We start from the raw sequence: 16235 nt of genomic DNA on the forward strand, positions 1-16235 counted from the left end.
ATTTTTCATAGAAAACTCTTCAAATTTAATTTTATTTAGATTCTTTTGTGAATCCTCCATGAATTTTATTGTACAGATCTTCAAAAGTTACTTCAAAAGTTACTTCGAAAATTCATTAATTTCATGATATTTCCAAACGGTTTTGTCAAATATTAGGCTATAGGTTTTTGCCAGAATTCCTCTTTGGTTTCCTACATGATTGTTTACGAAATTCTAGCAGCATTTTTAATTGAATTGGCCAACAAAATCACAATGCACTACAAATGCTCATGAACTGCTCCACATTTCATTTCTTAAAGATGCCTGAAAGAACTCATTTGTGCATTTATCTTAGATTTTCTCAATACATTTCTCAAAAAATAGCTCCAGTAATCCCTAAATTTATGCATTCCTCCAGGAGTTCCTAAAATATGCTCCAGCAATTCCACAATGTTTTTTTCTTTTCTATGTCCTTAAGATTTATTACTGCTTCTAATAATACTCTGAGGATTCCTCTAGATATTTCTCTAAGGGTTCATCCAAGAAGTATGTTGAAGGTTTCAATATATTCTACCAGTTTTTTCCAACATTTTTGAAAGCATTTTTCACGAATTTTAAACTTTGTGACTTTGTGTTGGAAGACTATTCCTTTAAATATTTCGCAGCAGCTTTGCTACAGATTTCTGGAGCAGATCGTGGATTTAGCTTATTGTTCTATGATAATTTCCACAGTTTTCATCCGAGAGATTTTTCGTCAGTTTGGATAAAATTCAATTTCGATTCAATCTTATGACCAGCAGTTTTTCCCTGACGCGTTATTGACTCGGAATCAGGGATGGGAAATGTACTGTAGCAAACATTTACCACCTCGACATTCACATTTTTCTACACGACCATCAAAATCCAAAGCAAACCATGACCGTTCAAAACAAAAAAATGTCACGGCTCTTCGAAACTGTAATCTTCTTCTTCCTAACGTTTTTTTCAAACCCGAATGCGAAATGACTCGAGCACAGTGGTGACACGATTTTTCCGGTTTTCGGAATTTTGCATTTTTGCTCGATAAAGGCAGCATGAAATTAAACTTTTTTATATGTATCGCAACGGAATGATTGTGCTCTTGTTATTAGCGCTAATAGATTTCAATTAGTTGAAAACACAAGCGAAATATTAGCGATTGAATTATTTAACATTTTTTTCCAATCATTCACCTCGAGATGGCTGCTCGAAAACGATCATAGTGGAGAGACAAAAACATTCAAGCAGTGTGTGAACCGTTGGCAGCGCAACGCCTGATGGTATTGATGCTGCTGCTGCTTTGTGTTTTGGTTGACTGGCAGAATCGATGAACTGTGGTAAATAGTGGTCACAGTTCCCAAGCCTGCTCGGAATATAACAAGTTCATGTAGTTTCATCAACATTTCTTCCACAATTTACTTCCGAATTTCTGCAGGCATGTCTAAACAGTTTTTTAAATTATTCCACTGAAAAATACGCCAGAAATTCCTCCAGAAAATGGCTTTGACTTCCACTATTCAAGATTTGTTTTATTTATCCTCCAGTTGTCGCAAAACTTCAAACACAAGGCATAAGTTCATGAATTTTTAACATTTGTTACAGAGATTCCTCCGCCATGGCCATTGTATGATTTTCACACATTTTTCATAGAACTATAACTTTCCTTCAATTGATATCTTGCTACATCACTTGTTTTTATAGCTATTTACCTGATTAACCTTTACGTCCCCAACCCCCGAAAGGTATTTTCAAACAGCTGCCATTTCACCAATTTCCATTAGTTTTTTCAAACCACCCTCAATTGACTTTAAATAGGTGCCAGTTTGTGGGGCCCAGATAGCCGTAGCGGTAAACGCGCTGCTATTCAGCATGACCATGCTGAGGGTCGTGGGTTCGAATCCCGCTGGTCGAGGATCTTTTCGTAAAGGAAATTTTCTCGATTCCCAGGGCATAGAGTATCTTCGTACCTGCCACACGATATACACATGCAAAAAATGGTCAATCGGCAAAGAAAGCTCTCAGTTAATAACTGTGGAAGTGCTCATAAGAACATTAATCTAAGAAGCAGGCTTTGTCCCAGTTGGGACGTAACGCCAGAAAGAAGAAGAAGAAGGTGCCAGGTATTTTTCATAAATTGACAATGCTGCATTTGTTGTAATGGGGTCACGGGGTAGCTAAGTTTGAGATATGTGTTTATTATTTGTTTATTGCAGTTTCAATACCGAAGTTTTTACGTAAAACGTAGGATAATGATTGAATGTCATCATTTAAACGTAATTTGAATTAGTCGTCCATTCCGGAACACCGTTGCCGGTACCGCCCCTTTGGGGACATTTCCATTTCATGCCCAAAACATATCGTGCGACATCTCAATCTTCATGAATCCCAGAGAAATTGTCAATAAATGAAGATAAAACGCAGTACGAACAGGTTTGGCCATACCAGAGCACCCGACACAGGTTCAACGAGGGTCTCTTTGGGGACATTTGTCCAAAATATACCGTGCGATGTCACTTCGTGACTTGAATGTACTGTATCAATAAAAAAAATCAACTTCATTTGAAGTGATGTAGTCAATGCAAAGCTCCTGACTGTTTATTATTTATTCCTGGAGATATTCATGTGAGATGTTTTGAAAGAAACGTTTTTTTATGGAATGATAAACAAGTTATGAAAATCTCCATATAAACTTTATTAATTTCAAAGGAACTTTTTAAGAAATCCCTAGAATAACTGCAAGGAGAAATTCTGCATAAATTTCATTGAATAATCTGTAATAGAATCGCCAAGAAATTCTTACAGAAATAGTTAAAAGATCCTTTTGATAAATTCAGGAAAGTGTTTGTGTTGTGTGTTTTTGCTCTATGTACACCCCACCCTTCTATAGAACCCCGTGTTTGTACCACAGATACGTGGTCACCTCAAAATTGGGCAAATCCAGTTTCGGCCATCGCTACACCAAGCCGAAAACCAGGATGCTGCATCTGCAGCTACTCTCCAATACGCTCATCACGTGGTCCAGGTTTGGCGGCAGAGGTCACCGGAAAGCCATGGATCGAGCAGGAACAGCGAGGATATTGACAGAGGTGCCGAAATAAGTGAAACAATGAAGTGTTAAGAAGGTGGGTGAAGTGGGTAAAGGTAGCAAGGATAAATTAAAGAAAAAAAAGATAGAGAAGAAAAGAAGAGGAAGAATTATAATAAACGAGAGTGTAAAAAGGCAACTCAAGTGTTTTCCTGCAATCCGCGAAACAGCAAGGGTAAACGTGCCGACCTTAGAGATGAAGGTTCAATACAGAGTCTCGTTAGCCGCTGGGAAGGGTCATCTTCTGTGAATCTCCCTAAACTGACTAAAGCTCCCGGTGATCAGCAGTCAGTTACAACTAACTCCAACTATCTGGAGAATTCTGATAACTTCCTTGAAGAAGCCCAATCAGCATTCCTCGATGTTTTGGTAGGATAATATCTAAAAACTAGTCAAGGAAAATAAATTAAAAAAAAAAACTTGGAAATTACTTGAGGAATCTCTGCCTAAAGCTTGGAGATGTTCCCAGTGAAATTCCTGGTTCGGTCTTCATTCTGCAGTTCTCGAAGGGTAATTGAATTTCTGGAAGAATTTCAAAAAGCGTTATTCTCAGAAGTTTTTCCGAAAAAAAAACTTTTAGTTTAGACGCAGATTGCATTTCATCAATTATTTCCAGGGAAATTTTTAAAGACATGAATTTTGAAGGGATTATCGAGGACTTAACAGAGTAACTGATCCAATTGAATCCAGAGAGTTATCAGGATTAGTTTTAAAAAGAATATCTTGAGGGATTACTAAAGATATCTGAAGAAAATACTGGTCGAATTCTACAAAGAACAAGAGAAAAGTTTTTTGTTAAATTCTTCAAAATTCCTGAATATTTGAAGTGTAATTATGAAAGTAATTTCCGATCATGTTCGAGAGGAAATGCATGAAAAAAATTCCTAAAAATTATGTAGAAGAATTCCCGAAGATGTAATCGTAGACTAATACATCGAGGAATTTCCACAAACTTCCCAGTAAAATCAAGCGTGTTCTAGAATAAGGGCGTAAGTCGCATGATCGATTTCTCTTCATCGATCCTCTCTTCTACGAATAAAGGTGACAAGATGCAAATTTGTCAGCATTTTTTCACCTTGGGACACAAGATGGCATCGCTGCCAAGCGGTCTGAAGTGAAAAAATGCTGGCGAACTTGCATCTTGTCACTTTCAGTCACAGAAGAGAGGATGGATGAAGAGAAATCGATCATACGACTTACGCCCTTATTCTAGCACACGCTTGAAATTATCTGTTTATCTTTATTTAAGTGGGTTTTTGCCCTTGGCGAATTTGCCACTCAAGAACATCCCAGTAAATTCATAGCAAAACTTACTGAAGTGATGCAATTCCTTCTATTAAAAAAAAAGTTTTGTTTGTATGGGAAGATGAATTCTTAAAGGTGTTTAGAGGTTTGTTTATTAAATCTCGGTAGTGACTTCATAGAAATTCTTACATGAAATTGAGTTTTCATCAAATTCTTGAGATTCTATTGAGGACTGGATGGATCAATATGATCTACTCTCAAGATCAATTTCTGAAATAAATGGCTGTTGTAGAATCTTAAGAAAAATATACAGTGGAAAATAAAGAGGAATCCCAGAAGGAAATCCTGGCAGACATGTTGGTGAAGTTGGTTTGGCATAATGCCGTTTGACATAAAGTCGTTTGGCATAATTTTCATTTGGCGTAAAGTCGTTTGGCGTAATGGTCGTTTGGCATAATAGTAGTTTGGCATAATAAGCCTGAAACCAAGTATTTCTTAAAATGACATTCATATTTACGTTTCTATAGAATCCCTCTGGCGCAATCAGGATTATTTTGAAGTAAATTAAAACAAAAATGACACTTTATTCAACAATCAAAAGCTATTTAAAAATGTAAAACATATTAGGAAAGATATTGCCAATAGTATTGTATTAGTTTTCCAGAAATTACCTTTCTTTCAACTAATAATTCTCTTTTTTAAGTTGCGCTACTGAAATATATTTTTGCATTAAAGATGTTGATGTATTAAGCGCCAATTTTTCGTTTTGTCAAACATTGGATGTTCTTTCTAAATATGATGCAACCATAAATAGAAGTATTAAAACTGTTGATTTGAAATTTAAATAAATTTCACCTTCTTTTATACATAGGCTGCTCTTTGGGGTTTTGTTCCCAACTGATATTATTTATGTAAGACAATTTTCACAGTTTTTAGACCCCCCATCCCCCCCATGGTAAGATTTTTCGCATGATTATCAAAAATTATTTGTATGGCTCGTAAGAAATCACAAAAATCCCCCCATCCCCCCCCCCCGCTCTTCCCACAACCCCTTACGTAATTAATGGACGGCACCTAATGGCGGCACACAATAATATTGATCTGCTCAAGTTATCAGCGAAAAGAGAAATTGATTACTTCACTTACTTTGATGATACTGAACGCAATTTTTGATGTCGTTTTTCTTTTTATGCCGCAATAATTTTTGGCGTTCAATCTTCTATTGTTTTAATAATAAATTTTGCCTTTTTTATACTAGGCTGTTGTTACAAGATAAAATTTAGTAAAGCTAAATGTTAAATATTTTTATATTTTGCTGTTTTGTCAACTCTTACAATCCGTGCTGTTAGAATGATCATAACTTTAGAACCTGCTAATATTTCAACATGATTTTTTACTAACACTAGAGATGTGCTGGAAAAAATATTATTTCAATCACATATTTTCCCATCTTTCGGTTTATTTATGCTTTCTAATGTCAAAACGATTTTTAACATCCATAGCTTGGCAAATGTCTTAAGATCCACGAGCTTGTTGCCTACTAAAATTGTTTGCTAAGGGCTGTTTGGTGTTGATCTCGGTAAAAGTTTCAAAAACAGCCGATAGTCATTCTAAATCACTTATTATGCCAAACGATCATTAAGTCAAACGACTTTATGCCAAACGGTCTTACGCCAAACGACTTTATGCTAAACGGGGTACAATATGTGAAGTTATCCCTAGTAAATAAGTATTAAAATGTTGTTTTTCTATACAAAATTCCCAAGTTTGGGGATTTGAATATCACCTTCTGGTGGTCCGAATTGGCTGAAATAAAAAAATTGACGAACTACGAATAACCTGAATTTTTGTATTTACTAAGCTCATTATATTTTAGTAATTTTCCAAAAAAAATTCAGAGGGTTGTTCAAAGCAGAAGTAAGTAACCAAGATATTTTTAAATTTAATTAAAAAACGTTAAGTTGCGGTTAGTTAGTTTGTTCAGCAGTTATTTACTTTTGGAAGTTACACAAACATAACACATCAACCACTGACAGCTTACCGTTGTTTGATTAAATCGAAAAATATCTCGATTACTTACTTTTGTCTGTGAATATCCCTCTAAAACTCTTTAGAAAATGACTGAAAATTGATGAGCTCAGTACACTCAGTACAGTTATTTGTAGTTCGTCATCTGAATTTCAGCAAATTCAAACTACCAGTAGTTGAGATACAAATCCCCAAACATAGGCATTTTTTTTGAAAAACAGCATTTGATTACTAACTTTTGCCACTGAGTGCAAGTATATTCCATAATAAACTGTTCGAAGATGTATTATTATCAGTACTTTGCTGAAACAACCTTCTCTTTTTCAGACACCCAAAAGTACGTCGTCACCTTTACCACGTCGCAATCATTTATCGAAGTCCCCGGCTGGAGAAAAGGTGACATCGCATTCTCGTTCCGAACCACCGGTGAGAAGGCCATCCTCCTGTTCCAACCCCCAATCCGGTCCAACTTCCCTTCCTTCATGGTGGCCCTCACCGGAGACTACCAGCTGACGTTCAACTTCACTCTGAACACCGGAACGCCGAAAACCCTGACGATCGACACGAACCGAAAGCTCAATGGTGGCGAGTGGCACAAGATCTGGATCGATTACAACGAACACCATGTCCGGTTTATGATCAACACCGACACCAGGATGGTGGATCTGCAACCGGAGGAGGAATTCGGCCCGTTCGAGGGCAGCATGTTCATTGGAGGAGCACCCACGTAAGATGGCTTATAGGCTTGATAATAATCTGTAGAGTAAGGTGGCAAAAGTTTTTAAGGATTTCGAATTGAATGTCATGGTGGCTCGAATGCTATTCAAACAAAAAACTTTTTTAAAGACAAATAATTTTATAATAATTGAAAATAGGTACATATTTTGCCACAAGTTTTTTCATCAAAATTGTAGCGAATATGTTGAAGATCCACTGTGTGGTGTTTATTGCATTCCACATATTTAAATATAGCTGATAATATAGATTATTTCACTAGAGTCAAACTTTTACCCCCACCTTACTCCAAGTGTACCAATAATTTCAAATTACTCCACAGTGAAATCTCCAAAAAGTACACCGTCAAGCAGGGTCTGATTGGATGCTTCCGAGGGCTGGTGGTCAACGGCGAAATCTTGGACATCTACAGCTTCATGTCGGTTCATCTGTCGGAAATCATCAAAGACTGTCGGCCCTCGTGTGTTCCTAATCCCTGCAAAAGTGGAGCCTACTGCCGGGAGCTGTGGAGCTCGTTCGAGTGTGTCTGCAAAAACCGATGGGCCCACCTGGGGCAGCACTGCGAAACGAGTAAGTCACCCCCGCATTTTCCATTTATTTTCACGGAAATCGAGCACAAAGGACACGTTTAGACGTTATTAATTCTCAGAAGCTTTCCGTTTGGCGCTGCTGTGTTCCTGTGAATCGGGGGGAAGGGGTCATCCATAAATGACGTAGCATTTTAGCAGGGATTCACGAATTTATGACTATGAGGGTCGAAGGGTAGAAGTCATTCTGAATTTTTCGTGGTTTAGAAACAGATTTAACATTATTTTACAGAGCTTGTATAAAAAACACTTCAAAATGCAACGTTAAGCATGGTACCAAACATTGTCATATGGATGCTAAATACATGACTTGCGGGGGTTCCTTAAGGCAGCATTTTGGGACCAATATTATTCAATGTTTTCACATCCGACTTACCTCAGGAATTTCAAAATTCTTTGTTTGGAGAGTACACTAGCCTCTCAGTCAAAGCGTGCGTGTCATCTGTAGTTTGGATAACTTTTCTTCGTACTTGCGAAACTTAAAAATTTCTCCTAATGCTTCCAAAACTCAGCTTATAATATTCCCACATAAACCAAAAGCTCTTTGTTTCAAATCTTCTAGCAGGTATGTTGTCACAATGAGAAGGATTCCAATTAATTGGTCAGATGGAGTTAAGTATCTAGGGCTCATGCTAGATAAATAATAATAGATAAAAATTTCAACTTTCAAAAACCACATTGAGGGCATTCAAGCTAAATGTAACAAATATGTAAAATGTCTTTATCACCTTATTAATAGAAAATCAAAACTTTGTCTTAAGAACAAGCTTTTGATATTCAAAAAAGAAAGCTCTGCAGAAGATTCAATATACTTTTATAATTATTCTAAAGCTTCCTTCCAGGTACAGTACTAATGGGTTACATACAATGCTGAAACATTGAAACAAATGACCAATAAAATAATTAATAATTTTAGACAAAAAGCGTTGCAATCTTCTAGGGATGTTCGTTATGCTACGTATTTTCCAGCGGGTGGGATTACCAATTTTAATCAGCAACGAGGAGGGGTATAAAAATCAGTAGGGAATGCTACGTCATTTATGGATGGTCCTTTAAAAAGCAATCAATTGAAATCCACTTCATAATGGATGTCATTTGTCTTCTTCTAATGCGAAGCGAATCTCACGCTTTTCAATCCTTTCTCTTCCCCGCACACCTGCCCTTTCGAATAATAGACATCAACGAAGATGCACTGACGTTCACGAGCCGCGAGTCGTACCTGAAGCGGAACTACATCAGCGACGCCGAGGACCAACGGGAGGAGCGCGAAAAGCTTCGTAGCATATTAAATTCCTCGCTGCTAATAAATCTCCGGACCTACGATAGGCATTCGTTTGTGCTGTACGCGAACGATCACTTCAACAATTTCATCCAGCTGTACCTGACGAACGGCAACCAGATGGTGTATTTGTACAACTACGGCAACGATATCGTCAATCTGACGCTGGAGCACGACGGGCTGAACAATGCCCGGAGCATCCAGGTGGCCGTCATCCGGACCGAGACCAACACGACGCTGTTTGTCAACGAGAAGAACGTCACCGTGGAGCGGGGCCACCTGCTGCTGGAGGAGTACTCCAACAAGCCGTGGAACAATCCGGAGCTGGGTAAGACAATTATGGATTTCGCGCCCTGGCTGGGTGCGGTGGGTTATTGTGGGAATGTTTTCGAATAAAAATCATCATCTCAATACACTCAAGTCCATGTTTAACAGGAAAATAATCATCATCGTTTTACAAATTTTCAAAACAAGTTTTTTTGTTCAAAATTGATGCAATGTTCATGGAAACCTATCAATGCATCGACTCTCCACAACTCGATGTTGTACATCTCGATATCTCTCCCTATGTCGATGATTGCTTCGGTCCCTTCGGTCATTCTGCATACGATTTATCTCTCCATATCTCGATATCTCCATGTCTCGATGTGTTCCTGTTGATATTTTGTTCCCAACTTTCTCTCCATATGTCGATATGAACATCATCACAGGTTACTAGATCAGATTTAAGTGATCCAAAACAATTTGGAAACTCGAAACAAAGTCTGTTTGTTTATTATATTCCTAGTAACGGAGTGGGTTTCAATCTAGTGTTCATTAAATTAATATTATTTGTCTCGATCTCTCCCTATTTCGATGGTCCCTTTTATATCGAGATGTGGAGAGGCGACTGTACATGCAATGATAGATTTTCGTGAAATTTTCTACAAATTTGAAGGAAAAAAAATGTTTTTTAATTTTTTTATGATTTCTGATGTTTGAATGATGGATTCTTGAGCCTTGAGATAAAATGAACTCAGAATGACTAATAACATGCTCACAAATTGCATGCGTCTTCTTCTTGTTTCTGGCGTTACGTCCCAACTGGGACAAAGCCTGCTTCTCAGCTTAGTGTTCTTATGAGCACTTCCACAGTTATTAACTGAGAGCTGTCTTTGCCAATTGACCATTTTTGCATTTGTATATCGTGTGGCAGGTACGATGATACTCTATGCCCTGGGAGTCGAGAGAGTTTCCAACCCGAAAAGATCCTCGACTGGTGGGATTCGAACCCACGACCCTCAGCTTGGTCTTGCTGAATAGCTGCGCGTTTACCGCTATGGCTATCTGGGCCCAATCAATTGCAATGGGATAACTCTTCAGGTGGCGGACAGGTGCGTCGTACCGCTCAGGTCGATAAAAAAATATGTTGCAAAGTCAACTGCTTTGCTACACAGATTGAGGCTAAGTAGCCCGTCATTCGTTTTGACAACAATGATGACTTTTCAGCTTGCATTTCAAAGTGATAAAACTCAGTCTCGATAGTTTATATTGACTTGAAAAAGTGTCACTGTACGGGCTAACATGCATAAAGTATGCTGATACTTTTCAACTGTGTCAGTGCAAAACCAACTGATTTTCTTTGATTCGAAATCGAGAGATGAATTGGAAACAATCATCAACGACGCGTGCAAATTTCGATGACGGCCTACTTCGCCTTAAAGTTTTGTTTGAATTTGTCGAAGATTTTATTTAGGCTGTGAACCGTTTCACCAGTTCGTTTAACTTTTAGTTAAAATTTGACAGCTCGATAGTTATTTCCCCTCCGATTAGAAATAACCCTGCTCTGGAGCATGGTTAAAATTGACAGTTCGAAAGTTATAATCTGCTCCCGTGAATTTGAGAATGACTAACCATCTGTCAACTTTGTTCTGAAATAAATACTCGACTATCAAAGCTCAAATGGGTCGACCGCGATGTTCAATTTAACCATTTGAGGAGAAAATAACTATCGAAATGTCAAACAAACGAACTGATGAATTGGTTCACAGCCTTAGCATTCATATAGGTATTTACCTACATAACATAATTTCGTTATGACGAGTTTGTTAGTTTCCACTTGAGAAAAATAGGTTTCTGCTTTAAATCTTACAAGAAGTCAAGAAGAATTGAAAATATTATCAAGAAGCTGCCACGGATATTGCAAGGCATCTGCCAAATTCTATTACAAAGTTCAAAAGGTTTCTGCCAAGGATTTTCCAACAGAACTACTAGTTTATCTGGTTTGGATCACCGTCTAATTTTATATGTTTCGATTACTGGCAATTTTCGATGATGACAACACACACTAAGGGGTCTATTTTGTAAATCGAGCAGATCCAAGTGACTCATCTGTGGTCACTGTCGATCAAAGTAAGCATGCATATTTCAGATGTCACCCGTCGACTCCCATAGTAATCCAGTCACTTAAAGTGACAACTGTCGAAAAACTCGAGTGACAAGGCCGTGTCGAGTGAAATTTTTGGTCGACAGTGACTCCAGTCGAGTCACTTTGGTCGACTCGACTTATAAAATAGACCCCTAAAACACGATTTTAAATTATGTTTCCGCCTACTAATATTCGGCCATCATCAGATTTTTGTGGTTGCTATACACTCACGGAGAAAAATGGTATTAGTTTGAAACAACTATTTCGTTGGTTGAAATTCAAACTAAGAATTAGGTTGTTTCAAATAATATTTTTGTTGACGCAAAGTTGTTTTTTTATTGAATCAAACATAATATTTAGTCAACATCAACCTAAGAAACGATTTTGTTTTAAATTATTTATTTTTGTTTTGAGCTAACACGTTATTTGTTTTTAACAAACATTTACATTGCTTTAAACAAAATCTGGATTAATGTTTCCACTACCACTAACGAAATTTGTTAATTTGCTTAGGATAGTTTGTTACATTAGTTATTGATTCTTGAATTGTATATTTTTCGTTAATTATTGTCGCAGTTTGAAAGTGCAAATCAAGTAAGTTGAACCGCAATGTGTTGTATTGTGTAAATAATACAAGTAGATTTTGATTTCAGAGTTTTTCACCACTTATTCACAGCATGAAAAACGAAGCGGTTAATGTTTCTACCAACGCCATATTTCACAGAAACGACCAGAATATCCGCTTGTATTCCATGCATAATATAGAATGGTATTTATATTGTACATTACCATCTCTCTTATCCATGATCTAATATCGATTTTTTAAACTTCAATTGCAGTTCACCATCATAAGCATAAGCATAAGCATAAGCATAGATGACCGTACAATTCGTAGTTGCTACTCCGTGATTGACCAGAACAATCGAAGTTGCACAGGGAATTAATTAATGGGGCTTGGGATTAGCTTACCATTCTTCAATGTGCACAAATCGAGAGCTCAAATTTTAAAAGTCAATAATGGCGCCGGCCACGTCCTTACGGTCATCGGGGAAGGGAAGGAATGTTAGTGTGACTACCGTTGTTACTAGAGACCGAGATCACCTCTGCATCTCCACGGTTGTCATGGACAGGATATTGGGTTAGTGGGTAAGGTATAGATGTGGGAGTCACCAATGGTAAGTGATGCGATCCATGATATAATTACGCCTAACCGAATTCGCGAAATAATTCGATAATCGCATTGTACGCCGGACAAGTGTTCATCGCTCGCCCTCGCAAGAGCAAGCGATGCGATCAATAGATCAAACACAACTAACGGATCACGCCACTTTTCACTTCACCCGACCGACGCGCGACATGTTTTATCCTGCCCTCATCGCCCGCCCCCGCAGGAGCAAGCGTCAAGGTCGAAGGATCAAAATCAAACTAACGGATCACGCCACTTTTCACTTTCACTCGACCGACGCGCGACATGTTTAATCGTGCCCTCATCGCCCGCCCCCGCAGGAGCAAGCGTCAAGGTCGAAGGATCAAACACTACTAACGGATCACGCCACTTTTCACTTCACCCGACCGACGCGCGACATGCTTGATCCTGCCCTCATCGCCCGCCCCCGCAGGAGCAAGCGTCAAGGTCGAAGGATCAAACACTACTAACGGATCACGCCATTTTTCACTTCACCCGACCGACGCGCGACATGTTTTATCCTGCCCTCATCGCCCGCCTCCGCAGGAGCAAGCGTCAAGGTCGAAGGATCAAACACTACTAATGGATCACGCCACTTTTCACTTCACTCGACCGACGCGCGACATGTTTAATCCTGCCCTCATCGCCCGCCCCCGCAGGAGCAAGCGTCAAGGTCGAAGGATCAAACACTACTAACGGATCACGCCACTTTTCACTTCACCCGACCGACGCGCGACATGCTTGATCCTGCCCTCATCGCCCGCCCCCGCAGGAGCAAGCGTCAAGGTCGAAGGATCAAACACTACTAACGGATCACGCCACTTTTCACTTCACTCGACCGACGCGCGACATGTTTAATCCTGCCCTCATCGCCCGCCCCCGCAGGAGCAAGCGTCAAGGTCGAAGGATCAAACACTACTACTCTTCAATTGCAGTTCACCATCAATTAAAAAACTCAATTTCAGAGCGCCTAAGATGTGGCCAAAATCCTTTCCGGTTATCAGGAGCTTTGGCGGCCATGTACAGCAAAAACATAATATATTATGCATATAGCAGCGCCGGATGTTGATTATATTTTAGAAATGCGGATTAACCTTACAATTTATTAATCTAAATAAAGAAGTAAGATATTTTGCTTATTTTAATACTTGAAATCAATGAAAGGAAAATAATAAACCTAACAACAAACAACAAGTTTGTTTGTTTCAAACAAAAGATCTATTTATAACAAACTAAAAATTGGCATCTTCAAACGAGTATTTCTTGTTTGAAACAAACTAAATCGTTGGTTGTTTTCACAACTGTCAAACGAAACAACCATTTTCTTGTTTGTTTTAACTTAATTTTGGTTGAATCTAGATGGAAAGTTGAGGTAAAAACAACCAAGAAATTTGTTTGTTTCAACCACCGTTAAAGGTTGCATTAAACTAAGATTTTGTTTGTGCAAATTTCAACCCAAACTTTAGTTTGAAAATAACTAAAATTTGGTTGTGTTTACCAATTTTTTTTTTCTCCGTGCTGGAGGTGATCGATCGATTTACATAAAAATCTGATGATGGTCGAATACCAGTAGGCCGAAACTTCGTGTAAAATCTTATTCTATTCTTGTTCTGTGTTATTATCACCGAAAATTGCCAATAATCAAAACATATAGAACTACTAATTGTTTGAAAATAAAACTCACCCAGGAATTCTTCGAAGATTCGTGAAGGAATCAATCTCTCCAGACATATCTTTAAGAATCGCCCTGCAATTTCTTTACAGATTCCTGCAATTTTTGCTCCAGATAGATTTCCTGGAGCTTGTCTAGGGATAATTATTCCAGAAATTTTATTATTCGAAGATCCTTTATGTTATGCAACCTGAGATTTATATAATAAATCTATAATAGTTATACTCCTCTTAGTAGTTGGTCCTCCAGAAATTCCTTTAATATTCCTTTTAAAATTCTTCCAGAATTTGAATTAACTAGAATCTTCCAGAGTTTTTAGAGCAGTACAACCAAGAGTTTGAACATATTTTTTACAACAAATTCTTCTAAGAACTTCAAATGGTTTGCCTGTGGAGAACAATTATCCCCTCTGGCAGCTTAATTTTTTCCACACGCACACTATTTAAATCACTATAACTATTTTGTTTTCGATATTTTGCTGCATTTTTCTACAATGTATCAAATGATATCTATTTTTCAAATTTATGTTGAATTTGATTTTTTTGATTATATTTCGATAGCCCTTGGATAACTGACACTCGGCATATAAAGTTTCGAGTCGAGTCTAGTACACGACACTGAAGACGGCCTTACAGTTGAGGTCAAAATACGCGTATCTGTCAAAGGATACCAATTCTAGTGGAATTAAATGGTATAGTACTAAATTCGGTTTTTGCATCTACTTATATAAAGTTTTTTTTTTATTTTAGTCATTTAAAAAAAAAAACTATACAATGCCAGGTGATAAGGAGTTTCTGTAACACAAATCATGCAAATCGATTGAGTTGTCGCCATGAAATTCAATAATAACAAACTGATGTTAGTTAAAGTCTTCAAGATCTACCTGAAACAACTACTTGCTTCATTTTTTCACAACCGCCTCTAATCAAAGTTTTTTCTTTGCAAAACATGAATAACCGAACATTCGAAAAATTCATGTGCATGAGATATTTACATTGGTTATGGCAACGCAGCGGTCCTTCAAAAAATTTCCTAATATCTTCAGAACCAGATGACTACTGATCAGGCATTGAAGAATTCGTTCTCATTTGATTTCGAAACATGATCAAAGCAAGTGAAGAAAACACCTTATCTGCATCGGTCCATGATCGGCAATGTGTCGCAAGTTGTAACAAGCTTAACAAACAGTAGCAGCGAACCAAAGCCCCAAAGAAAAATGATAATACTTATTTTTATCGCTTTTTTACCATTGGGATTGGGGGTAGATGTTTTCTTTTACTGGCATGATAAAGCCTGGAACGCGCAAAAATTGGTCAACTTCAAATTCATGTGTCTCTATTGAAAATGCATTAAAAATAACCTGAAATGCTGCATTTGCAACGTGCGCGTATAAACAATGGTAGCTATGATAAGTTTTCACCTTATGCTCTCAAGTTTTGAAAATAACGTCAGACTAAATGGAGCAGAGTGTCAAAACTTTGCTCGTGCAGTATAAAAATCCGACGTCCTAGCACGAAACTTATGTGAATGCGGATTTCAAGCAGATTCCGGTACAGGAGTTTTATACCGCATCATGAAAACCGAACTTTTCGAAACCATTAAACCATCTAAATTCTAGAAATAATGCCTTTTCCGGCATGCCATAAGCACGTGAGGTCTAAAAAGTGACATTTTCATTACTACGCGAAACATCAATCAAAAGATCTACGTTTAGGAGTGAAAAGCGCTCGGTACCTGTAGTAACCGAAAGATGCAATAATAAAATAAGCATCTGATCGCTTCTACGATGTTTATCAAAATGCTTTCGTGCGTCGCAAATCAATTCCACGAACCCCGTTCATCGAAGCCATATTCACTTCGGTTTGATCTTAAAGCTTTTGCTATGATACGCAACTCGTGACCTCAGCACGATTGTTTTCATTTTGAGCCGACGCAACGCTTTGTTTAATTTTCACTATTCGAACGGTTTACTGCTTCGGCTAGAGGTGTTCAAACTACACGTTTAATTCTCATC

General features: G+C 38.0%; 1 protein-coding gene across 13 annotated transcripts in view; it reads left to right on the forward strand.

Annotated features, from left to right (window-relative positions):
* The window catches only part of LOC5565097 (contactin-associated protein-like 4), a 310029-nt gene that overhangs the window by 265939 nt on the left and 27855 nt on the right, over window positions 1-16235 (forward strand). For all 13 annotated transcript variants that reach the window (XM_021840467.1, XM_021840465.1, XM_021840475.1 and 10 more), the window contains 3 exons: window positions 6683-7082; window positions 7413-7660; window positions 8853-9284. In XM_021840467.1, the coding sequence (XP_021696159.1) occupies window positions 6683-7082; window positions 7413-7660; window positions 8853-9284 (1080 nt within the window). The remainder of the gene's footprint in view (window positions 1-6682; window positions 7083-7412; window positions 7661-8852; window positions 9285-16235) is intronic.

Source organism: Aedes aegypti, chromosome 2, assembly GCF_002204515.2.
Source record: "Aedes aegypti strain LVP_AGWG chromosome 2, AaegL5.0 Primary Assembly, whole genome shotgun sequence".
Taxonomy (NCBI): Eukaryota; Metazoa; Arthropoda; class Insecta; order Diptera; family Culicidae; genus Aedes; species Aedes aegypti.